General features: G+C 47.3%; 1 protein-coding gene and 1 non-coding gene across 2 annotated transcripts; one reads left to right on the plus strand and one right to left on the minus strand.

Annotated features, from left to right (window-relative positions):
• Positions 1-426: 426 nt before the first annotated feature.
• Positions 427-498, plus strand: trnae-uuc (transfer RNA glutamic acid (anticodon UUC)). The gene has a single exon. It is a non-coding gene; the product is annotated as a tRNA-Glu (tRNA).
• A 987-nt stretch (positions 499-1,485) lies between these two features.
• LOC110534826 (uncharacterized) lies at positions 1,486-24,800 on the minus strand. The gene is made up of 9 exons (XM_090188786.1): positions 24,672-24,800; positions 24,150-24,329; positions 23,153-23,275; positions 20,373-22,275; positions 19,985-20,095; positions 17,754-17,889; positions 11,033-11,158; positions 5,242-5,402; positions 1,486-4,785 (listed from the first exon to the last, which is right to left on the minus strand). The coding sequence occupies exons 2-9, from the start codon at positions 24,207-24,209 to the stop codon at positions 2,411-2,413; spliced, it is 4,995 nt and encodes a 1,664-aa protein (XP_090044912.1). The 5' UTR covers positions 24,210-24,329; positions 24,672-24,800; the 3' UTR covers positions 1,486-2,410.
• Between the last annotated feature and the right edge of the window lie 1,352 nt (positions 24,801-26,152).

A 26,152-nucleotide genomic window follows, 5' to 3' on the forward strand; every position in this document is an offset into this window, starting at 1 on the left:
TCGCAACAACTTAAGCTTTACGAAACTTCTGTTCGATCAAATAAACCTCATAGCAAATGAGCCATGGCTTCAATATAAAAACGTATTTGCGAGTGTACTGAAACAATGAAAAGACCGCCACCTGTTGGAGGGGAACAGATTTTCCTCCGAGTTGGGCCTCTCTGTTCCTCTTCTTCTCTGGCTATGGGGAGACCTGCGCATTGGTACAACATTTGGGAGATGCACGGCGCCTGATTTGGCCTCAGCAAACCTCCAGAGGCGCAATTTACTCCACACCCTCCATACAGAGCCCCTTTCTCGCATTGAAGGATCAAGCATAAATCGGCTTTTAATAAGGGACCGGTGTGTGTGGTTGATAGGCCTACCAACTCCCCTTTCTCTTCTGGAAACATTAGAACACTGCTGTATCGAAGAGCAACAGCAGCATCCCATATGGTCTAGCGGTTAGGATTCCTGGTTTTCACCCAGGCGGCCCGGGTTCGACTCCCGGTATGGGAATGAGTGTTTTGTTACTGTTCTTACTTCTGAATAGATATTTTATATTTATTTAACTAGGCAAGTCAGTTAAAAACAAAATCTTGTTTTTACAATTACGGACAAACCCTCCCCTAAACCCAGACGACGCTGGGCCAACTGTGAGCCGCCTAATGGAACTCCCGATCACGGTCGGTCGGTTGTGATACAACTCGGGGTCGAACCTAGGTCTGTAGTGACGGCTTTAGCACGGAGTTGCATTTGCTTACATATTTCTACAATGACGCGTGCATCCATCACGTTCCAATTGGCGACGAGTATTCTGCGCGAAAAAAAAACAAGATAGTCAAGTGGATATTAAATAAATCAGTCTAGCTCGTACTGACTGTTACATTATGAGAATATGTCCTACCATTAAATGAAACATTGATCCCGCCAACTGATAAAAATGATTTACGTAGAATCAGTGAAAAGCCGAGCATGGGGAAAATGGATATGCTCTTCCGCATGTTCTCCACTAGGTGGCGTCCTAGCACCGTCGAACAGCCGGACCTGGTAATTTAAAGTTACGCTACTCTTAGCTTCATTTTATGATCAGAAAAAGTGGTAGTTGAACTACTTACCAATTCATTTATAATATTTAGTAGTCAACACATTTTATCACCCTGTAATTATAGACCACAACTACAAAAAGCTACAGTCGGTTTGTGCCATCACGCCACTCCTTGCCATGGCAACAGACCGGAACCAGGCTAGTTGATTCTCACAAATCCCCCCCAAGACTTGATTTCCTGTAGACTGACAGTATGGTCATGTGACACTGAGCATTTTGTATCCTGATTGATTGGCTATTAGAATTCACAGTATATTCTTTTCCACTTGCTACCATACAAAAAAAAAAAAGATAAGATTAGGGAAAAGGCCTTTAGACCATCAATGATCCTGTCCAGGGGGTGTAAAAATACATCAAGCAGACTCAAATATTAGATACCGGCTCAGACAAGACCTCCGTTTAAAGAAAACATTTGATTTTATTAGAATTATATACAGCATCCAATCCTGTACAACATTTTACAACAGTCACTTTTTGTATTACAAAAATTACATTCAAAAACAAATCGATGGACAAGATCAGAGTTCCAACCACCACTAAAACACGAACCCAGCTTTTTATCCTTAGTTGTCAGGCTTTTATATCCTAGTTCAGGATTTTAAATAAATTCAGACAAAATGTAAATAAAAAGGCAAACTAAAGCAAAACAGTATCATGATTTCTCCAGAACATTCCGAAGCAGGATCAGATCACTCGCCTATTAACCGTACAGAACCTTAGAGAACCGTACAGAACCGTACAGAACCTTACAGAACCTTACAGAACCGTACAGAATACTCTGAAACAAGCTCTATATTTCACATTCGTTTAAAAGCCTCAATCTGTCTATTATTTATTTTTTTTGACTTGAGGACCTTATAGGACCTGGTCAAAATATAGTACATAGGGAATAAGGTTGCATTTAGGACAAAGCTTCAATGAGTATCAACGTTAAACCACTATTCAACTTCACAACATTCTTTTGGAAACAAGTAAACGCATGAACGATATGGGAGTGTTTATTTCAAATGGCTTGCTGTTAAGATTCCACTTTGTGTGACACATGCTACCAAATAACAGAACGCACGCACGCACGCGACTGAAAGGTGTAGTAGCATGTCGTTTCTCCTAGCAACTGTCCACGTCTACACTGGCAACTCTACTTCCTATATAGTGACCTAGTCAACGAATTAGACATGAGAATATTTTTCGTTGAACAGGATACTGTAATACTGACCAGGGAGACATCCGAGAGGTCGCCACTGATCTGAGCTAAGCTTTCGATGTTTAAGCTCAGGGGTTTGGTAAGCAGATAGCAGATCCTAGACCTGTGGTTAACGAAGCCTAAAAGAACAGGTCGAAAGCACTGAGTGCTTCCGTCTCCATCTGCTGATTGGCCGACCCCGATATGAACTCCTCAAGGAAGTTCTCACCAGAGGTCATGATGGCCCCATCTAGACCAGGCAGTGGCATTACTACACCGTGATTGGCCGGTTGTAAGGTCGCAGGGGTCATCACCTGTGAGGCTCCACCAATCGCATTCCCCCCACACGCCAAGTTCCCTCCCCCTTCTTGCCCATTGGTGGTGAGCATATCCAGGAAGCCCGTGCTGTCCGGTGATAGATTGCTGGCAGTCGTCGCGGGCGACAGAAGGTCGGCGAAGAACTCATCGTAGGCGGGGCTGTCGTAGGCGGAGGTACTGGAGCTAACAGTAGAGGGGGAGCGAAGGTCGGCGCAGTCTGATCCGTGGGTCACTTCCTGTCCTACTGCAGCCGCCTGGAAACCCAACTTCTGATTCAGCTTCTCCAGTTTCTTCTTCTTGGCTTTCAGCTTCTTCAGCAGCTTGTACCTGAGGGCTTCTGTCTCACTGAGGCCGGCCGGAACCTTCGAGACCTGGCCACCGGGGCCTTGATTCCTGGAGGAAGAGTGTTTATGGAGCTCCATGACTCCCGGAGAAGAAGGAAGTGAGGTCATGATAGGATATGCTGCAGCAGTGTTGTCGATAGGGGGTTTTCGCGAGGCGAAGGCGCCAGGCTGACTTGGTGTCTTCCAGATGCCATTTTGAGGGTCAATTCTTTGAGAGAGGAGCTGGGTTGGAGGTGAAGTCTTGGAAGAGACATTGTTTATGTTTGTATTTACGTTCCTGCTCCTGGCCTGGAACCCTCCGTACATCTCGGCAGCCTTCACCGGCAGGGCCTCGTTGTCCTCCTTACTGAGTCTGGCTTTGGGGAGAGGAGGAGGCTTCTTCAGCCTGGTGTCTGGGTTGGGGGGAGCCATCTTGGGGGTCTGTCGGCTCTGTGAAAGCTGCTGGAACCGGTTGGGTGTCGAGTGGTTCAACTGACTGGGTTGTAACTGGGTGCCGGGGGGAGTGGGGGTGGCGGTGGGGTGGCGGCTGAGCAGGTACGACCAGTGGGAGTTGGGGTGCGGTGGCGGAGGGAGACCAGGCGTGCTCTGCGGAGAGTTGGGGGTTTTGGGGTGGGGTGGGGGAGGGAGACCAGGCATGCTCTGAGGAGAGTTGGGGGTTTTGGGGGTTTTGGGGTGGGGCGGGGGAGGGAGACCAGGCATGCTCTGAGGAGAGTTGGGGGTATTGGGGTGGGGCGGGGGAGGGAGACCAGGCATGCTCTGAGGAGAGTTGGGGGTTTTGGGGTGGGGCAGGGGAGAGGGAGGGAACTCTGGTGCTGTGGGGCTGGGATCCACATATGATGGTGACATCATAGATACAACGGAAGGCATGATTATTTCACCACAGCTTCCAGAAAGTGCCGTTGTTGTTGTTGTGACCACCTTAGCTGCAGAAGCAACTGGAGCGTTGGATGCCATTTTAGGTCTATTGCTGCTTCTCCTGATCCTGGGAGGACTAGGAGTGAGTCCTTCAGAGTCGGTCTCAGACGGAACGTCACTGCTGTCAGGGAGAAACTCACTGGCCGTATCGGGAGACGTTGGCCTTTCAGTGAGGTCTTCATCGTCTGTTTCAGAGGGCGTTTCAGATTCAGTGGGTATTTCATGGGCAAGTGGTGGGGTCTCGGATCTAGGAGCCGAGAGAAAGCAGACGTCTCCTCCATTTTGTTTGGGAGCCGGGGTGCCGTCGTCCAACGGCCTGCTCTCGGAGTCCATTTTGACCTCTACGAGCGTCAGGGTGACGACGTCATCGTGGGAGAGGCCTTCGAAGGTGTCGAGCAGCGTGGCAGAACCGATGGACGGGTCACCGGCTGTTACCGTGGTGTCCATGTCGTCATTATCGGCGTTGTCAGACACCGTCAGCGCCTCGACAACGGCCGTGTCATTGAGAGGGAGGGGGAGAGAAGAGAGGTCGTGAGAAGAGAGGTCGTGAGACCAGGACTGGAACGGTACATCAGCCAGCATGGAGGTGGAACCGACGATGATGGGAGAGTTACTCCTTAATGTGGTGTCCATATTGTCCATATTGTTATCTATGTAGTCAGCCGTTATGGTGGCGTCCATGTCAACGTCGGCAGAGACCGGCTGAGAAAGGTCTAGAGATTCATTAACGACAGAGATCTTGGCCAGGTGAGGTTCTTTCTGTATCAGGGAAGTGCTCGTCAGGTTTTCGGGAGGAGAAGAGCAGGGTGTCTGTGGGTCGTCCGGTCGGTCTGTCTCCAACTCCCAGAAGACAACATGGATCTCTCTAGGCGGGACAGCCAGCTGGGTGTGCGAGACACAGTCAGGATGCTTCAGGTCGTCGAACTCTAACCATGATCCTGTTGGAAGAGAGAAGGTTAGGAATGGGTTTTATACACAGTTACTAGTCACAGAGGAATGGTTAACATGCTCCCTTCTCATTCTTCAGTAGCAGGAAAGTGCTGAATCCTTGTGATAAATAAATGGATTATTGAAGGTATTTCTGGTGCGCAATCCGTTGTCTTTTATAGAGTTACCTCCAACACAACGTAAAGAGTCCTACCGATTGGCACTTTATAAACGAGACACATTATTGGACAGACTGACTTTTCACTTCTAAAAATCTAGATTTATTTATATCCATTGATAATGGAAGTATGAATAAAAATGAATAAATTTCACTCAGTGACCAGTAAACAACAACAACAACAACAACGACGACACTAAGTAAGGAATCGCCCGAGGGGACAAATACAAGTTGTACCTGAATTGAGTTGAAACAGACATTAAATTTAATAAATTAAATACCAACGGACCGTCAGGGATGCGTATCCAGCTGACCAGGTGGTTGAGCGGCTGGTCGTACTGCAGGACGGTGGTGATGGAGTATCTCTGCTGCTGGAAGGTGAAGGAGTACGCGCTGAGGTCGTTGTCAGGGAGACCTTCCGCAAAGTGTAGCACAAACACAGGAGACAGCCTGGAAGAAACGACACAGGAAATGTCGGGAAACAGAAGTAGAGACAACACTCTTCTCTTCTACCCTCCATGTGCACTAACTGAATAAATAGGTAAAGGAACAGAGAGAGACCAGAGAGAATAGACACAGAGAGAGGAGAGAGACAATAGACACAGAGAGAGGAGAGAGACAATAGACACAGAGAGAGGAGACAATAGACACAGAGAGAGGAGACAATAGACACAGAGAGAGGAGACAATAGACACAGAGAGAAGAGAGACAATAGACACAGAGAGGAGACAATAGACACAGAGAAGAGAGACAATAGACACAGAGAGAGGAGACAATAGACACAGAGAGAGGAGACAATAGACACGGAGAGAGGAGACAATACACAGAGAGAGGAGACAATAGACACAGAGAGAGGAGACAATAGACACAGAGAGAGGAGACAATAGACACAGAGAGAGGAGACAATAGACACAGAGAGAGGAGACAATAGACACAGAGAGGAGACAATAGACACAGAGAGAGGAGACAATAGACACAGAGAAGAGAGACAATAGACAGAGAGAGGAGACAATAGACACAGAGAGAGGAGACAATAGACACAGAGAGAGGAGACAATAGACACAGAGAGAGGAGACAATAGACACAGAGAGAAGAGAGACAATAGACACAGAGAGAGGAGACAATAGACACAGAGAAGAGAGACAATAGACACAGAGAGAGGAGACAATAGACACAGAGAGAGGAGACAATAGACACAGAGAGAGGAGACAATAGACACTGAGAGAGAAGAGAGACAATAGACACGGAGAGAGAAGAGAGACAATAGACACAGAGAGGAGACAATAGACACGGAGAGAGGAGAGGAGACAATAGACACAGAGAGAGGAGAGACAATAGACACGGAGAGAGGAGAGACAATAGACACGGAGAGAGGAGACAATAGACACGGAGAGAGGAGACAATAGACACGGAGAGAGGAGACAATAGACACGGAGAGAGGAGACAATAGACACGGAGAGAGGAGACAATAGACACGGAGAGAGGAGAGAGACAATAGACACGGAGAGAGGAGAGAGACAATAGACACGGAGAGAGGAGACAGACAATAGACACGGAGAGAGGAGACAATAGACACGGAGAGAGGAGACAATAGACACGGAGAGAGGAGACAATAGACACGGAGAGAGGAGACAATAGACACGGAGAGAGAAGAGAGACAATAGACACGGAGAGAGGAGACAATAGACACGGAGAGAGAAGGGAGACAATAGACACGGAGAGAGAGGAGAGACAATAGACACGGAGAGAGAGGAGAGACAATAGACACGGAGAGAGACCAGAGACAATAGACACGGAGAGAGAGGAGAGACAATAGACACGGAGAGAGGAGACAATAGACACGGAGAGAGACCAGAGACAATAGACACGGAGAGAGAGGAGACAAGACACGGAGAGAGAGGAGAGACAATAGACACGGAGAGAGAAGAGAGACAATAGACACGGAGAGAGAAGAGAGACAATAGACACGGAGAGAGACCAGAGACAATAGACACGGAGAGAGAAGAGAGACAATAGACACGGAGAGAGGAGACAATAGACAAGGAGAGAGGAGACAATAGACAAGGAGAGAGGAGACAATAGACAAGGAGAGAGGAGACAATAGACAAGGAGAGAGGAGACAATAGACAAGGAGAGAGGAGAGAGACAATAGGCACAGAGAGAGAAGAGAGACAATAGACACGGAGGAGACAATAGACACGGAGAGAGAAGAGAGACAATAGACAAGGAGAGAGAAGAGAGACAATAGACACGGAGAGAGACCAGAGACAATAGACAAGGAGAGAGAAGAGAGACAATAGACACAGAGAGAGAAGAGAGACAATAGACACAGAGAGAGAAGAGACAATAGACACGGAGAGAGAGGAGAGACAATAGACACAGAGAGAGAAGAGAGACAATAGGCACAGAGAGAGAGGAGACAATAGACACGGAGAGAGAGGAGAGACAATAGACACGGAGAGAGGAGACAATAGACACAGAGAAGAGAGACAATAGACACAGAGAGAGGAGACAATAGACACAGAGAGAGGAGACAATAGACACAGAGAGAGGAGACAATAGACACTGAGAGAGAAGAGAGACAATAGACACGGAGAGAGAAGAGAGACAATAGACACAGAGAGGAGACAATAGACACGGAGAGAGGAGAGGAGACAATAGACACAGAGAGAGGAGAGACAATAGACACGGAGAGAGGAGAGACAATAGACACGGAGAGAGGAGACAATAGACACAGAGAGAAGAGAGACAATAGACACAGAGAGAGGAGACAATAGACACAGAGAAGAGAGACAATAGACACAGAGAGAGGAGACAATAGACACAGAGAGAGGAGACAATAGACACAGAGAGAGGAGACAATAGACACTGAGAGAGAAGAGAGACAATAGACACGGAGAGAGAAGAGAGACAATAGACACAGAGAGGAGACAATAGACACGGAGAGAGGAGAGGAGACAATAGACACAGAGAGAGGAGAGACAATAGACACGGAGAGAGGAGAGACAATAGACACGGAGAGAGGAGACAATAGACACGGAGAGAGGAGACAATAGACACGGAGAGAGGAGACAATAGACACGGAGAGAGGAGACAATAGACACGGAGAGAGGAGACAATAGACACGGAGAGAGGAGAGAGACAATAGACACGGAGAGAGGAGAGAGACAATAGACACGGAGAGAGGAGACAGACAATAGACACGGAGAGAGGAGACAATAGACACGGAGAGAGGAGACAATAGACACGGAGAGAGGAGACAATAGACACGGAGAGAGGAGACAATAGACACGGAGAGAGAAGAGAGACAATAGACACGGAGAGAGGAGACAATAGACACGGAGAGAGAAGGGAGACAATAGACACGGAGAGAGAGGAGAGACAATAGACACGGAGAGAGAGGAGAGACAATAGACACGGAGAGAGACCAGAGACAATAGACACGGAGAGAGAGGAGAGACAATAGACACGGAGAGAGGAGACAATAGACACGGAGAGAGACCAGAGACAATAGACACGGAGAGAGAGGAGACAAGACACGGAGAGAGAGGAGAGACAATAGACACGGAGAGAGAAGAGAGACAATAGACACGGAGAGAGAAGAGAGACAATAGACACGGAGAGAGACCAGAGACAATAGACACGGAGAGAGAAGAGAGACAATAGACACGGAGAGAGGAGACAATAGACAAGGAGAGAGGAGACAATAGACAAGGAGAGAGGAGACAATAGACAAGGAGAGAGGAGACAATAGACAAGGAGAGAGGAGACAATAGACAAGGAGAGAGGAGAGAGACAATAGGCACAGAGAGAGAAGAGAGACAATAGACACGGAGGAGACAATAGACACGGAGAGAGAAGAGAGACAATAGACAAGGAGAGAGAAGAGAGACAATAGACACGGAGAGAGGAGACAATAGACAAGGAGAGAGAAGAGAGACAATAGACACAGAGAGAGAAGAGAGACAATAGACACAGAGAGAGAAGAGACAATAGACACGGAGAGAGAGGAGAGACAATAGACACAGAGAGAGAAGAGAGACAATAGGCACAGAGAGAGAGGAGACAATAGACACGGAGAGAGAGGAGAGACAATAGACACGGAGAGAGGAGACAATAGACACAGAGAAGAGAGACAATAGACACAGAGAGAGGAGACAATAGACACAGAGAGAGGAGACAATAGACACAGAGAGAGGAGACAATAGACACTGAGAGAGAAGAGAGACAATAGACACGGAGAGAGAAGAGAGACAATAGACACAGAGAGGAGACAATAGACACGGAGAGAGGAGAGGAGACAATAGACACAGAGAGAGGAGAGACAATAGACACGGAGAGAGGAGAGACAATAGACACGGAGAGAGGAGACAATAGACACGGAGAGAGGAGACAATAGACACGGAGAGAGGAGACAATAGACACGGAGAGAGGAGACAATAGACACGGAGAGAGGAGACAATAGACACGGAGAGAGGAGAGAGACAATAGACACGGAGAGAGGAGAGAGACAATAGACACGGAGAGAGGAGACAGACAATAGACACGGAGAGAGGAGACAATAGACACGGAGAGAGGAGACAATAGACACGGAGAGAGGAGACAATAGACACGGAGAGAGAAGAGAGACAATAGACACGGAGAGAGGAGACAATAGACACGGAGAGAGGAGACAATAGACACGGAGAGAGAAGGGAGACAATAGACACGGAGAGAGAGGAGAGACAATAGACACGGAGAGAGAGGAGAGACAATAGACACGGAGAGAGACCAGAGACAATAGACACGGAGAGAGAGGAGAGACAATAGACACGGAGAGAGGAGACAATAGACACGGAGAGAGACCAGAGACAATAGACACGGAGAGAGAGGAGACAAGACACGGAGAGAGAGGAGAGACAATAGACACGGAGAGAGAAGAGAGACAATAGACACGGAGAGAGAAGAGAGACAATAGACACGGAGAGAGACCAGAGACAATAGACACGGAGAGAGAAGAGAGACAATAGACACGGAGAGAGGAGACAATAGACAAGGAGAGAGGAGACAATAGACAAGGAGAGAGGAGACAATAGACAAGGAGAGAGGAGACAATAGACAAGGAGAGAGGAGACAATAGACAAGGAGAGAGGAGAGAGACAATAGGCACAGAGAGAGAAGAGAGACAATAGACACGGAGGAGACAATAGACACGGAGAGAGAAGAGAGACAATAGACAAGGAGAGAGAAGAGAGACAATAGACACGGAGAGAGACCAGAGACAATAGACACGGAGAGAGGAGACAATAGACAAGGAGAGAGAAGAGAGACAATAGACACAGAGAGAGAAGAGAGACAATAGACACAGAGAGAGAAGAGACAATAGACACGGAGAGAGAGGAGAGACAATAGACACAGAGAGAGAAGAGAGACAATAGGCACAGAGAGAGAGGAGACAATAGACACGGAGAGAGAGGAGAGACAATAGACACGGAGAGAGAAGAGAGACAATAGACACAGAGAGAGAAGAGAGACAATAGACACGGAGAGAGAAGAGAGACAATAGGCACAGAGAGAGAAGAGAGACAATAGACACGGAGGAGACAATAGACACGGAGAGAGAAGAGAGACAATAAACACAGAGAGAGAAGAGAGACAATAGACAAGGAGAGAGAAGAGAGACAGAGAGAATAGAGAGAGAGAGAACAGAGAAAATAGACTTCCTGGGAAGTTCCTGAGAAGAATCCACTGGACTGTTATGGTCAGGGTTTTGGGGGGGTCAATGTAATTCTCCTCCACTGACCCGAGACAATAGACAGAGAGAGAACAGAGACAATGTAATTCTCCTCCACTGACCAGAGACAATAGACAGAGATAATAGACAGAGAGAGAACAGAGATAATAGACAGAGAGAGAACAGAGACAATGTAATTCTCCTCCACTGAATTTAAAGTTCCACATTGTTTTTCTATGAGGACTTTTCAAGTGTGGAAATATACATTTTAATCTAATTTACTTCCTGGATTGAAAACGGAAATTGACCCTCAATCCCTGGTTGAGATCCACACCAGGTATGAAAAGGTTAAAGGTCGAGCCCTCACCTCTCCAGCACCAACATCCTGGCTTGCTTCATCTTATTACACTTGCTGCAACGTGATTGGTTGCCAGCATTGAGAGGGTGCCAATCAGAAACCACCTTGGTGAAAGTGGTGAGGGTCTTGTTACATCTGAAAAGAAAAACACATTTCATAGTTTGAACAATGACACACACCAGTGATGTGTGGGTTGACTCCCTGTGTGTGTGTGTGTGTGTGTGTGTGTGTTGACTCAAACTGCGGTTATATCTGCGGGGTGGGAGGGTTTAGGGTGATTAAATGCTGTGTGGATGAAGAGCCGACGGGTTGAATAAATGATAAAGAAAGAGAAAACAATTCACTATCTGCGTAAATCTAAGCTTTAGGGCCTAACTGCACCAAATAGTCGACACGCCAAATCGCCCAAAGCTTTCAGGAACGGGCAGAGAAAGTTACCGTTGATCCATGGTGGGAAAAAAGACCATGTCAGCGTTTAATTCTGTTAGAGACAAGCTGCAAAATGGAGAGTTGAATATAAAGAGAAGGGAGGAAAAGTAACGTTGGGAAAATATTTATTGACGTGGTTAAAGAGGATGATAGCAGTGCCCGGCTACGCTACGGCTACGCTACGGCTACCCTACGGCTACCCTACGGCTACTTTACGGCTACGCTACGGCTACATTCCGTGTTTGGGAAAAGATTTGTTGACGTGGTTAATATTAACTCCTGCACAATTAATTACTACAGTAAAATGATACACCAAATGTAGACTACATTTTGACTCAGGAACAGAAGAAATATGATTTCTTTCTTTCAGCATCTTGAGAGATTGTGAATGGCATTTAGATACCGTCTGTAGAGGTGCTGTCTTTATCAGCATCATGACAGCTGATAGTATTTCAACCACAGTTAGGGACCGTCTGTAGAGGTGCTGTCTTTATCAGCATCATGACAGCAGACGGTCCCTAACTGTGGTTGAAATACTATCAGCTGTCATGATGCTGATAAAGACAGCACCTCTACAGACGGTCCCTAGCTGTGGTTGAAATACTGTCTTCATCAGCATCATAACAGCAACATAAAATATGCAACCAAGACGAACTGAAATCTTATCAGAAACATGTTGGGTCATTTTTACAGGTTTCTATTTCCTTACAACCAGTCAAACTGAACATCTTTCCCGTTTTTTGGGGGAGGGTTAATTGCATTTTCTCCCCGGTGCCTAAATGTCTTTGCTCTGCGAAAGAAGCAGAAATGACAGAGAAAACTAGATTGAATCATTCATTCTATCGATTAATGACATTCTGCTGAGCAAAGGTTGATTTAGTCGTCTAGGGCAACATGTAATAACAGAATAGAAGCTGCATGTATCCAACTAGACAGTTGACTCAATCATCTTTTTGAAAATGTGAAATTGTCTTTAAATTTCCAAATTGTATTTAAAACGGTGTTTTTTTATTATCTTGTATTCTTTTGAACTTAACTAAATTTAATTTATTTAGAGGTATTTAGAGTACAGTGCATTTGAAAAGTATTCAGACCCCTTGACCTTTTCCCACATTTTGTTACATTACAGCCTTATTCTACAATTTATTAAATACATGTTTTCCCTCATCAATCTACATGTATTTAAATGTTTGTTTTGCAAATGTATAAAAAAATAAATAAATATATTTTCTTACTCATTTACATAAATATTCAGACTATGAGACTCGAAATTGAGCTCAGGTGCATCCTGTTTCCATTGATCATCCTTGAGATGTTTCTACAACTTGATTAGAGTCCACTTGTGGTAAATTCAACTAATTGTACATGATTTAGAAAAGGTACACACCTGTCTATATAAAGGTCCCACAGTTGACAGTTCATATCAAAGCAAAAACCAAGCCATGAGGTCGAAAAAATTGTCAGTAGAGATTTGGGGAAGGGTACCAAAACATTTCTGCAGCATTAAAGGTTCCCAAGAACACAGTGGCCTCCATTCTGAAATGAAAAAAGTTTGGAACCACCAAGACTCTTCCTAGAGCTGGCCGCCCGGCCAAACTGAGCAATCAGGGGAGAAGGGCCTTGGTCAGGGAGATGACCAAGAACCCGATGGTCACTCTGACAGAGCTCTAACGTTCCTCTGTGGAGATGGGAGAACCTTCCAGAAGGACCATCTCTGCAGCACTCCATCAATCAGGTCTTTATGGTAGAGTGACCAGACGGAAGCCACTCCTCAGTAAAAGGCACATGACTGCCCGCTTGGAGTTTGCCAAAAGGCCCCTAAAGGACTCTCAGACCATGAGAAACAAGATTCTCTGGTCTGATGAAACCAAGATTGAACTCTTTGGCCTGGAAGAAACCTGACATCATCCCTACAGTGAAGCATGGTGATGGCAGCATCATGCTGTGGGGATGTTTTTCAGCGGCAAGGACTGGGAGACTAGTCAGGATCGAGGGAAAGATGAATGGAGCAAAATACAGAGAGATCCTCGATGAAAACCTGCTCCCGTGTGCTCAGGACCTCAGACCAGGGTGACGGTTCACCTTCCAACAGGACAAGAACCCTAAGCACACAGCCAAGACAACGCAGGAGTGGCTTTGGGACAAGTCTCTGAATGTCCTTGAGTGGCCCAGCCAGAGCCCGGACTTGAACCCGATCAAACATCTCTGGAGAGACCTGAAAATAGCTGTGCAGCGACGCTCCCCATCCAACCTGACAAAGCTTGAGAGGATCTACAGAGAAGAATGGGGGAGAAACTCCCCAAATACAGGTGTGCCACGCTTGTAGTGTCAAACCCAAGAAGACTCGAGGCTGTAATCCCTGCCAAAGGTGCTTCAACAAAGTACTGAGTAAAGGGTCTGAATACTGATGTAATGGAGATACTTTATACATTTGCAAAAATGGCTCAAAACATGTTTTTGCTTTGTCATGATAGGGTATTGTGTGTAGATTGATTAGGATATTTATTTAATAAGGCTTTAACGCAAAATGTGGAAAAAGTCAAGGGGTGTGAATACTTTCTGAATGCCCTGTACAGGTAGAAACCATTGAACAGGAGGAGGCCAGGTCAATAAATACATTTTCACAAAAACGCAGATAGAACGGTACAGTCCCAAGCTCTCGTAATATCAGAAACAAAATAGCCTACCGAAATATCAGAAACGAAATAGCCTATTTAATTTCTGATATTTCGGTAGGCTATTTCGTTTCTGATATTTCGGTAGGCTATTTCGTTTCTGATATTTTGGTAGGCTATTTCGTTTCTGATATTTTGGTAGGCTATTTCGTTTCTGATATTTCGGTAGGCTATTTCGTTTCTGATATTTTGGTAGGCTATTTCATTTCTGATATTTTGGTAGGCTATTTCATTTCTGATATTTCGGTAGGCTATTTCATTTCTGATATTTTGGCAGGCTAAAAAAATGTGGTCTGTCGTCTGACTGTAGCCTACAGTGTATTTTCTATATTAGTGGGTTGGGGGCCCTCAGATTTTCACTATATAGTCGGGTGGTTGCAGGGTGAACAAACAGCTGACAGCACCACTAACACCCCTCCTCTGGTCCCGTTGAGTCGGTCAGTGTCTCTGACATTGCCTTGTACACTCCCGTTTCTGTCAACATTTACCTCCTTGTCGTTGCCATTCAAAAGACCAGTTCAACAGAGAGACACAGCTCCCCATATTCACGAGGGGTCGCGGTGTTTCGCTGGTCTGCGTACCCACATACAGCAGCCCCCAACCCCCCCAGACCTTGCGAGCAAAACATTTTAGCGACCCCCTAAACATTTTACTGGACCTAGTTTCTAGAAGAGTCATAATCACAACAATAACTTCACATAATGTGTCAGCCATATTTTATTTTTGGCTCTTTGCACTGAGAAAATGTCGCCCAATAACTGCTGTCTGTAATTGGAACATTGGTAGTGGTTTCTCAGAGCCACAATACGACACTCAGAGCCACAATACGACACAAAAAAACTAGAGGAAGGAAATTAGATGCTTGTTTTCATTCACGACTCGCTTTCTAAATCGATTTCTATCGTTCCTCTTTAAAAGAAGACATTCTCAAGAGTAAAAGACTGGGCTCTCCTCCAGCAGTACGATTATCATGTTGATATATTCACTCCCCCCCTCTCCCCCTCCCTTCCCCTCTCTTTATTGCAGCCCATCTCAGCAGCGTGTTGTGCCTGTGTAGGATGCTGTTACAGGCCAGGTGATCTGTCCGCTGAAAGTAGGAGAAGAGGCAGATATATCTGCTCTCCGATTGGCCATTAGGTTCATGTGACAGAGTCGACAGTATCGCAGCGCGGGAGGGAGTCGACAGTATCGCAGCGCGGGAGGGAGTCGACGGTATCGCAGCGGGAGGGAGTCGACGGTATCGCAGCGGGAGGGAGTCGACAGTATCGCAGCGCGGGAGGGAGTCGACGGTATCGCAGCGGGAGGGAGTCGACAGTATCGCAGCGGGAGGGAGTCGACGGTATCGCAGCGGGAGGGAGGGAGTCGACGGTATCGCAGCGGGAGGGAGTCGACGGTATCGCAGCGGGAGGGAGGGAGTCGACGGTATCGCAGCGGGAGGGAGTCGACGGTATCGCAGCGGGAGGGAGTCGACGGTATCGCAGCGCGGGAGGGAGTCGACGGTATCGCAGCGGGAGGGAGTCGACGGTATCGCAGCGGGAGGGAGTCGACGGTATCGCAGCGGGAGGGAGTCGACGGTATCGCAGCGGGAGGGAGGGAGTCGACGGTATCGCAGCGCGGGAGGGAGTCGACGGTATCGCAGCGCGGGAGGGAGTCGACGGTATCGCAGCGCGGGAGGGAGTCGACGGTATCGCAGCGGGAGGGAGTCGACGGTATCGCAGCGCGGGAGGGAGTCGACGGTATCGCAGCGCGGGAGGGAGTCGACGGTATCGCAGCGCGGGAGGGAGTCGACGGTATCGCAGCGGGAGGGAGTCGACGGTATCGCAGCGGGAGGGAGTCGACGGTATCGCAGCGGGAGGGAGTCGACAGTATCGCAGCGCGGGAGGGAGTCGACGGTATCGCAGCGCGGGAGGGAGTCGACGGTATCGCAGCGGGAGGGAGTCGACGGTATCGCAGCGGGAGGGAGTCGACGGTATCGCAGCGGGAGGGAGTCGACGGTATCGCAGCGGGAGGGAGTCGACGGTATCGCAGCGGGAGGGAGTCGACGGTATCGCAGCGGGAGGGAGTCGACGGTATCGCAGCGGGAGGGAGGGAGTCGACGGTATCGCAGCGGGAGGGAGGGAGTCGACGGTATCGCAGCGCGGGAGGGAGTCGACGGTATCGCAGCGCGGGAGGGAGTCGACGGTATCGCAGCGCGGGAGGGAGTCGACGGTATCGCAGCGCGGGAGGGAGTCGACGGTATCGCAGCGGGAGGGAGTCGACGGTATCGCAGCGGGAGGGAGTCGACGGTATCGCAGCGCGGGAGGGAGTCGACGGTATCGCAGCGCGGGAGGGAGTCGACGGTATCGCAGCGGGACTACCATGAAAAATGAAGAAGTCGTCAAAAACAGATCTTCTAGGATGACGACTAATGGGGATATTGATCACTAAATCACTGATCGAGAAATGAATGTCACAGGAAGGCCATAACAATCATCAAGGACAACAACCACCCCGAGCCACTGCCTGTTCACCCCGCTATCATCCAGAAGGCGAGGTCAGTACAGGTGCATCAAAGCAGGGACCGAGAGACTGTTAAACAGCTTCTATCTCGAGGCCATCAGACTGTTAAACAGCTTCTCTCTCGAGGCCATCAGACTGTTAAACAGCTTCTCTCTCGAGGCCATCAGACTGTTAAACAGCTTCTATCTCGAGGCCATCAGACTGTTAAACAGCTTCTATCTCGAGGCCATCAGACTGTTAAACAGCTTCTATCTCGAGGCCATCAGACTGTTAAACAGCTTCTCTCTCAAGGCCATCAGACTGCTTAACAGCTTCTCTCTCAAGGCCATCAGACTGGTAAACAGCCGTCACTAACACAGAGAGGCTGCTGCCAACACACTCAAATCATTGGCCACTTTAATAAATGTATCACTAGTCACTTCAATAATGTTTACATAGTCATATCATATGTATATACTGTATTTTATACCATCTACTGCATCTTGCCTATGCCGTTCATCTCTCATCCATATATTTACATGTACATATTCTCATTCACCCCTTTAGATTTGTGTATGAGGTAGTCGTTGTGAAATTGTTAGATTACTTGTTGGTTATTACTGCATTGTCGGAACTAGAAGCACAAGCATTTCGCTACACTCACATTAACATCTGCTAACCATGTGACTGTGACCAATAACATTTTATTTATTCTCCATTGAAAGTGCTTCTTCAGTCCAAGACTAGGTCAAATCAAATCGGATTTGTCACATACACATGGTTAGCAGATGTTAATGTGAGTGTAGCGAAATGCTTGTGCTTCTAGTTCCGACAATGCAGTAATAACCAACAAGTAATCTAACTAACAATTCCAAAACTACTGTCTTGTACACAGTGTAAGGGGATAAAGAATATGTACATAAGGATATATGAATGAGTGATGGTACAGAGCGGCATAGGCAAGATGCAGTAGATGGTATTGAGTACAGTATATACATATGAGATGAGTATGTAAACAAAGTGGCATAGTTTAAAGTGGATAGTGATACATGTATTACATAAGGATGCAGTAGATGATATAGAGTACAGTATATAGGTTTAATCTCGGTCCAGAAAACTGTCCCCAACAAGTTAAAGACGACTCTTACTTGGTTTTGGTGGCGTGCTGGCAAGTTGATGAGTTACACTGAAACTGCCAGTCATACTCATGCTGGAAGAGACGTTCGGCCCAGGAGTCAGCTCCGAGGAGGAGCGGCAGGACGAAAACCAGCCTCTCATTCTGACCTGCAGGAGAGCAGACAACACAGCAGGGGTCAGGGTGAGGTCAGGGTGAGGTCAAATCAGGTCCATCTGGAATCGATGGTAATGTTAGGGACTGTGTGTGTTAGTCATGAAGGTAAGACAGGGTTGAGACGTACCAACATTTTACTAACGATATCAGGCCAAGTATCACCATTCCAACATTTTATTAACGATATCAGGCCAAGTATCACAATACCAACATTTTACTAACGATATCAGGCCAAGTATCACAATACCAACATTTTACTAACGATATCAGGCCAAGTATCACGATACCAACATTTTACTAACGATATCTGGCCAAGTATCACGATACCAACATCTTGCAAACGATATCAGGCCAAGTATCATGACACCAAGTAGTATGGTGATACCACAGGGCCCTCCTCCTCTCCAGGTCGCCTGCTCCCGTTTTCTATAGGCTCTGCACATGTGCTACACAAACCCCTGATCTTCACACCTCTACTCAATACAACACATGACAACATGGTAGCAACACATGACAACAACACGGTAGCAACACATGACAACACAGCATGGTAGCAACACATGACAACAACACGGTAGCAACACATGACAACAACACGGTAGCAACACATGACAACACAGCATGGTAGCAACACATGACAACATGGTAGCAACATAATATGGTAGCAACATAACATGGTAGCAACACATGACAACAACACGGTAGCAACACATGACAACAACACAGTAGCAACACATGACAACAACACAGTAGCAACACATGACAACACAGCATGGTAGCAACACATGACAACATGGTAGCAACACATGACAACATGGTAGCAACATAACATGGTAGCAGCACATGACAACATGGTAGCAGCACAACATGACAACAACACGGTAGCAACATGGCAGCAACACAACACGGTAGCAACACATGACAACAACATGGTAGCAACATAACACTGTAGTACCATAACAACATGGTAGCAACACATGACAACACAGCATGGTAGAAACACATGCAACAACACGGTAGCAACACATGACAACACAGCACGGTAGCAACACATGACAACAACTTGGTAGCAACATAACACTGTAGCACCATAACAACATGGTAGCAACACATGACAACAACACGGTAGCAACACATAACACAGCACGGTAGCAACACATGACAACAACACATGACAACAACATGGTAGCAACACATGACAACAACATGGTAGCAACATAACGCTGTAGCACCATAACAACATGGTAGCAACACATGACAACATAACAACATGGTAGCAGCACAAAACATGGTACAAACATTATTGGACAAAGTCAACAGCACAAAGGTCAAGAAGGTAGAGACAACAATACATCACACAAAGCAGCCACAACTGTCAGTAAGAGTGTCCATGATTGAGTCTTTTGAATGAAGAGATGGAGATAAAACTGTCCAGTTTGAGTGTTTGTTGCAGCTCGTTCCAGTCGCTTCCTGCCGCGAACTGAAAAGAGGAGCGACCCAGGGATGTGTGTGCTTTGGGGACATTTAACAGAATGTGACTGGCAGAACGGGTGTTGTATGTGGAGGATGAGGGCTGCAGTAGATATCTGAGATAGGGGGGAGTGAGGCCTAAGAGGGTTTTATAAATAAGCAACAACCAAGAACATCTAGCCGCTCGAGAGCATACAGACCTCTGGTGTAAATGAGAAGGTGCTCAGGACAGAGGAGTGAAGGAGACGAGCATCTTGTCATTATATACAGACCTCTGGTGTAAATGGGAAGGTGCTCAGGACAGAGGAGTGAAGGAGACGAGCATCTTGTCATTATATACAGATCTCTGGTGTAAATGAGAAGGTGCACAGGACAGAGGAGTGAAGGAGACGAGCATCTTGTCATTATATACAAACCTCTGGTGTAAATGAGAAGGTGCACAGCACAGAGGAGTGAAGGAGACGAGCATCTTGTCATTATATACAAACCTCTGGTGTAAATGAGAAGGTGCACAGGACAGAGGAGTGAAGGAGACGAGCATCTTGTCATTATATACAGACCTCTGGCGTAAATGGGACACCAACCATTTCTTAAAAACGTATGCACGCAGATTCTTACCCAGTTTACATTTAAGCAGAGGCTCCAGCAGTTTAAAGATGGCCATCCTGATGGCCTGCATCTCGGTCTGGACCCTCTGTGCCACGGCGGAGGGCACTCGGACGACACCATCTGGAGAGAGGTGAGAGACGGGGGGAGAAGGACTCACATCAGGTGTAAAAACATTCATGTAGGACCAACAAAAAAAAAAACCACTTGTTTAGGACTTCTCTGGAAAGTGGAAAATGCTGCCCAATGGCAAAGAGAGAAGAATACACAAGAGATCCTGTTGACGGGCAGCTGTATTGGATAAGAGCAAGAGAGTGTACGAATACATTCTGTCTCAAATAGATATTCAGCTCTTAGCTGCCAATGTGGTACATCAATACAAATAAACATGTCCACCCACCTGCGCCAGCGTGTTGGTAGGCTGTGCTGAGACTACAGGCTCGGTCGTACCTCTCACACAGATCCCAGACCGGTTGACCCACAGCGGGCCTCTTGATGGGTCGTCTGTCCCTCAGGGTGCGACAGTGGACCAGCGCCACCAGCAAGGTGTCCAGCCAACCCAGACCGTGCTCATTCTTCCAGAACAGGTGAGGTCCGGGAACTGGGACCAACTCCCCCGTCGAGATCAGTCCCGGGTCGAAGTCGGGCAACACTTCCTGCGTGTATTTAATCATCTTTCTTGGCCGGCCCCTTTTCTTTTTCGACGGCGGTGTCAGGACTTCCACTTCCTCTTTGACGCTTACTTCCTGTTCCTCGTCCTCGTCGCTTAGTTGTTGGGCGTTGTGAGCTCTTCTTCCAGCTCTGATAGGACCGTCATCTTCCACACCATCGTGCACTTTGCTCTGACTGAGGTCCACACTGCAGGGTCTACAGACCCCCTGCGGGGGGCGCTCTTCATCCTGTATCTTCTCTTCCTCGTCAAAGACAGGCAGATCCTCCTCATCTTTCTCTAAAGCCGGGATAACCTCAATCATGGCAGGTATAGACACAGCCTCCAAGGCCACAAGTGCAGCAACTTCTTCCTCCTTCTCCAAGGCGATTAGAACCAATTCTTCCTCCTCCTCTTTCTGTAAAACACTTAGCCCCTCCTTCATGCCAGGTGGAGCCTCTTCTAAGACAGTTAGAGCCTCCTGCAAGACCAGGACAGCCTCCACGGTAGGAACAGGCTCATTTCCCCCCGCATCTTTCTCCATGGCAGAGACAGACTCCCCTGGGACAGGTAGAGCCTCCTCTAGCAGAGAGACAGCCTCCCCTGGGGCAATCAGAACCTCCTCTAGCAGAGAGACAGCCTCCCCTGGGGCAATCAGAGCCTCCTCTAGCAGAGAAACAGCCTCCCCTGGGACAGGTAGAGCCTCCTCTAGCAGAGAGACAGCCTCCCCTGGGGCAATCAGAGCCTCCTCTAGCAGAGAGACAGCCTCCCCTGGGACAGGTAGGGCCTCCTCTAGCAGAGAGACAGCCTCCCCTGGGGCAATCAGAGCCTCCTCTAGCAGAGAGACAGCCTCCCCTGGGACAGGTGGGGCCTCCTCTAGCAGAGAGACAGCCTCCCCTGGGACAGGTTGAGCCTCCTCTAGCAGAGAGACAGCCTCCCCTGGGTCAATCAGAGCCTCTAGGAGACGGACGGTGTCCTGTAAATTAGGGACAGTTACCCGTGGAGCCAAAACTGGAGCAGCCACATTCTTCTCTGGGGCAGAAACAGCCAAGTGTACGGGAGGTAAAATCTTCTCTGGGGCAGAAACAGCCTCGTCTAAGGGACAGATAACCTCCTTTGGTACAGGCTCAGCGTCTACAAAAGACAGTGCAAGTTGTGACGTAGGTACAGTCTTCTCTGGGAGAGGCAACCCCTTGTCTAAAGTAGGTGTACCCTTCGCTGTGAGAAAGACACCATCTTCTCCCTCATCTAGGACTTTTTGGTCCATTTCCTCTGGTATCGGCCAATCAGAATCCTTGTGGTATCCATTGGCCCCTCCCCTCTCAGGAAGTGGATAGTTGAGGGTTTTATCCACCAGCTCCATGTCTGTGGGTTCTGATAGGCCGATTCTCTCCTTCTGTACTGGTGTTGTGTGCTTCGTCTTATGAAAGCAGTCTTCCTCATTGAGTTTGGAGCTGGTGATCCTGACGACTGGGCGACTCTCATTCTGTGACACGGCCTCCTCCGATCGTGCGCTTTTGGGGGAAGATACAGAGTCTCCGTTTTCCAACCCACTGGGACTCTTCCTCTTCCTCCCCGTCTGTGTTTGGGGTAGAGGGGGTACGAGGCTGGCCAGGACATCTTCCAAAGGCTGGGAGACCAGGGGAAACAGGCACTGTGGGCGGAGGCCAGAGGTTATTTAGATGGGTAGGTTTATTTAAAAACAGGCTAGTCAATTAAGAACAAAATTGTTATTTAAGGCCTGGCAAGAACAAATAAATTATTATAACCGGGAAACTATCTGGGAAACGTCAGCCTAGAAACTTGTATTCATTCTTTCTTTTCAAGGTGAGGCCAAGGACAACATCCACTCTATAACGTAGCACAGTGAAAGGACACTTTAGCCGGAGGACAGTGAAAGGACACGTTAGCAGGAGGACAGTGAAAGGACACGTTAGCAGGAGGACAGTGAAAGGACACTTTAGCAGGAGGACAGTGAAAGGACACTTTAGCCCGGAGGACAGTGAAAGGACACGTTAGCAGGAGGACAGTGAAAGGACACGTTAGCAGGAGGACAGTGAAAGGACACTTTAGCAGGAGGACAGTGAAAGGACACTTTAGCCCGGAGGACAGTGAAAGGACACGTTAGCAGGAGGACAGTGAAAGGACACTTTAGCAGGAGGACAGTGAAAGGACACTTTAGCCGGAGGACAGTGAAAGGACACTTTAGCCGGAGGACAGTGAAAGGACACTTTAGCAGGAGGAGAGTGAAAGGACACTTTAGCAAAGTGTCTGACTGTATTTACTACCAACAGTAACAGAATTCACCCATGCCTTAAGACCCTCGTAATACTGCCACTACGCCAGACAACAAAGCCAACCCAGACACTGAAACAATGTTTTTACAGGAAACTACTAAAAACGGGAATCTTGTTTCAGACAAACTATTAAAACACACGTTTTAGTCTTTGATCATCACTCATTGGCCCTGCTTTGTGAAATATCCCACTGTTTTTGTTGATGTCGTGCTGATTGTGTTCGCGTTAGCCTACCTGTGGGTCAGTGCAGAGGGTGATGACCTCCTGGATGCTGATCCTATAGGAACGCAGAGCCCGAGTCTGCCCTTTAGCAGCACACCACGGACAGGTCTCCAACGAGGCTGAGCGCTCCTGGATCTGCAGGAGGGACCAATCATTATGACAACAAAGAACATGTTAATAACTTGATCGATATCAGCAGGAGGGAGGGCAGCTTTGTTGCCTAGGAGACAACACACCGTAAAACATCACAGGGCATCGTACAGCATAATTGAGAACAGTTGAGTATCGCACAGTATCATTGAGTAAACATGGAATATCATTGGATATCTTTCTAAATATAATTCAGTGCTTTAGTGCAGAAGTGGGTAATTCCAGTCCTCGAGGGCCTGATAGGTGTCACGGTTTTGCCCCCCATCCCCTTGCTAACACACCTGACTCCAATAATCACCTAATCATGATCTTCAGTTTAGAATACAATGTGATTAACCAGCTGTGTTTGCTAGGGATGGAGAAAGAGCGTAACACCCCCAATCAGGCCCTGGAGGACTGGAGTTTCCCACCCCTGTTTAAGTGTATCGAATACACTGTCATTGATTATAAGATATTTAGATAATATGTCAATGTCATATAGTACACTGGAGTATCAGGTCAGAGTACACAGGATCATTGAGTTTGTTAGAGCGAGTATCAAAGTATCAGAGCCGAATATTACAGAGTCCAGTCCAATCATAATGAAGTTAATTGATTTGAGTCGGAGTTCACAGGGACATGCATTATGTGCAATGTACCAGACGGCATTTCAATTGATGTAAGCCTCAAAAAAACATCCACACAAACGTTTCGCCTTTAAAAGCAAAGATTTCCGATTTTCATTGAGTATATTTTTTTGTTGGATTTTGATTTGGATACAATAAGGAGATTATACCCAACATAAATCCTTAAACCCAAAATAGCTTTGCACAAGTGACAGCAAGGGTAGAGGAGAGGAAGACAAATGAGTTCGACTGACTTTTTCCCAATACCCTGCAAGTGGGCCCGGGGCCCCCAAACCAGTGCCTTCGCAACTCATCACAGGCAAATCTGCTGTTCCTTGTTGTTGTTGTGTCCAGCGCTGTCTGTGTCCAGCGCTAGTTACTATACATTACCATATCCCTGTGGCCAACCAGGCTCACCTCCTCCGCATGAAGGGCTACGGGGGGGGAACAGCACATTGGCAGAGTTAACGTAACAAAACGTTGGCATTACGTTTGGATCGCACGCTAACGGCTTAACGTTAGGTACGTCCACAATTGTTAATAATAATGTCAAAATACAGTTCATATGATTATACATGGATCCAATTGCTACTGTGATACCGTATGAAACTCGTAACACAAAAAATATATAAAAAATACCAACGTTAGCTAGCTTGCTAATCTAAGGTGGTGGTGATTAGCTAGCTTATTAGCAATGCAAGCTAACCGCAGCTAGCTACCGAGTAGTTCGAGAATGCGCTGCTGGACCTCAAACCTGGCTATTATTTTTTACCTACCTCGCTAAAGAGCATACTTGATTCAATTTAGAGACGATGGTAATCACGATAATTCATCAACTCTTGCCGGTGGTGTGTGGCTTTCCATTCGCATCCCTGTATCGTGGTCGAAACTTCCTGTTTCCGGTTGGGGGCTTGACGCCGGTTTGTGTAGCAAACTTTACCTTCCCCCTTTCGAACGAGGAAACAAGCCGTTGTTGTACCGCCTCCCACTGATCAGATAAATGTATTACACCTTATTGTCTCTACTTGGTACAATGTGATTCAAATCGAGAAAGAACAGCAGATTCAAGTAGCTGCGACACACAGACACTGTGAAGGCCTAGAGATTCTGAAAAATTATATGTTTTGCTAGCTAGCCGGTAATATAGCCCAGAGTACCACTGACCTGACTGGTGTGATGAGGGCTTTGTATTTAATAATAATAATAATAATAATAATGAAATCTAATCAATTGAATACATTTGATGATAATATAAGATAATATGCTTATTCATAATGTGAATAAGTGCTGTATTACTATTCTAAAGGAGGGAACTGTAAAAAAAAAAAAATTTAAAGACTCATGTAAAATAGAGTAAAATGTGAATATTTCATCCTTTGTTATCCACATTTTTAAGTGGCGCTTTCTGATTTGAATTTACAAGAGGAGAAACATTAAACGAAGAGGGGTTTATGGGGGTTCTTTGGGGTACAGGGGGTTTCGGGGTACTGAGGCGAGAAGGCGAGGTACCCGTTATCTGAAAAACAATGCCCCCTTCATTTATAGCTCAGTGCTCCTGTCTCTCCTCCCCCCACATCCCCTTCTACTGTCTCTCGTTTATACCTCCCAACCCTTTCCTTCTTTTCCCCGGCTGTACCCCCATACCTCTCCCCTTGTTTCCTCTGTGGTGCCTCTCTCCCCCCTTTCCCTATTTCCCTTTTCCCCATACCCCCCCCCCCCCCCCCACCACCCGAACACACACACATGCACGTACACATAAACACACACACACTCCGACACCCCTTCTTCCAGCCCCTCCTGTATGCACCGCTGCTGTCCTCAATTTGTTTCTTCTGATGACAAATTAATTTGCATATTTTTTTCCCAGAGAGGCTTCATTAGAATGCATAGATACATTGGTGATGAACTCTCCCCTCACCCTCCTCTCCTCTCTTCTCATCCTCTCCTTCTCTCTCCTACCCCACCCTTCTCTCCTCTCCCCTCATCCTCCTCTCCTCTCTTCTCATCCTCTCCTTCTCTCTCCTACCCCACCCTTCTCTCCTCTCCCCTCACCCTCCTCTCCTCTCTTCTCATCCTCTCCTTCTCTCTCCCACCCCACCCTTCTCTCCCCTCCTCTCCTCTCCTGTCCTTTCCTCCTCTCTCCTCTTTCCTACCCCACCCTCCTCTCTGTTTCTCCTCTCCGTTTCTCCTCTCCTCTCCTCTCCTCTCCTCTCCTCTCCTCTCCTCTCCTCTCCTCTCCTCTCCTCTCCTCTCCTCT

This window comes from Oncorhynchus mykiss, chromosome 10 (genome assembly GCF_057628025.1).
Source record: "Oncorhynchus mykiss isolate SJ-2025 chromosome 10, ASM5762802v1, whole genome shotgun sequence".
NCBI classification, from domain to species: Eukaryota; Metazoa; Chordata; class Actinopteri; order Salmoniformes; family Salmonidae; genus Oncorhynchus; species Oncorhynchus mykiss.

Coding starts and splice junctions, on each gene's coding strand:
- LOC110534826 (XM_090188786.1), bottom strand. CDS start 24,209: ATGAGTTGCGAAGGCACTGGTTTGGGGGCCCCGGGCCCACTTGCAGGG. Junction 11,159..17,753: donor CAGCACGCCACCAAAACCAA/GTAAGAGTCGTC, acceptor TTTTCTTTTCAG/ATGTAACAAGACCCTCACCA. Junction 4,786..5,241: donor CTGGATACGCATCCCTGACG/GTCCGTTGGTAT, acceptor CTCTTCCAACAG/GATCATGGTTAGAGTTCGAC.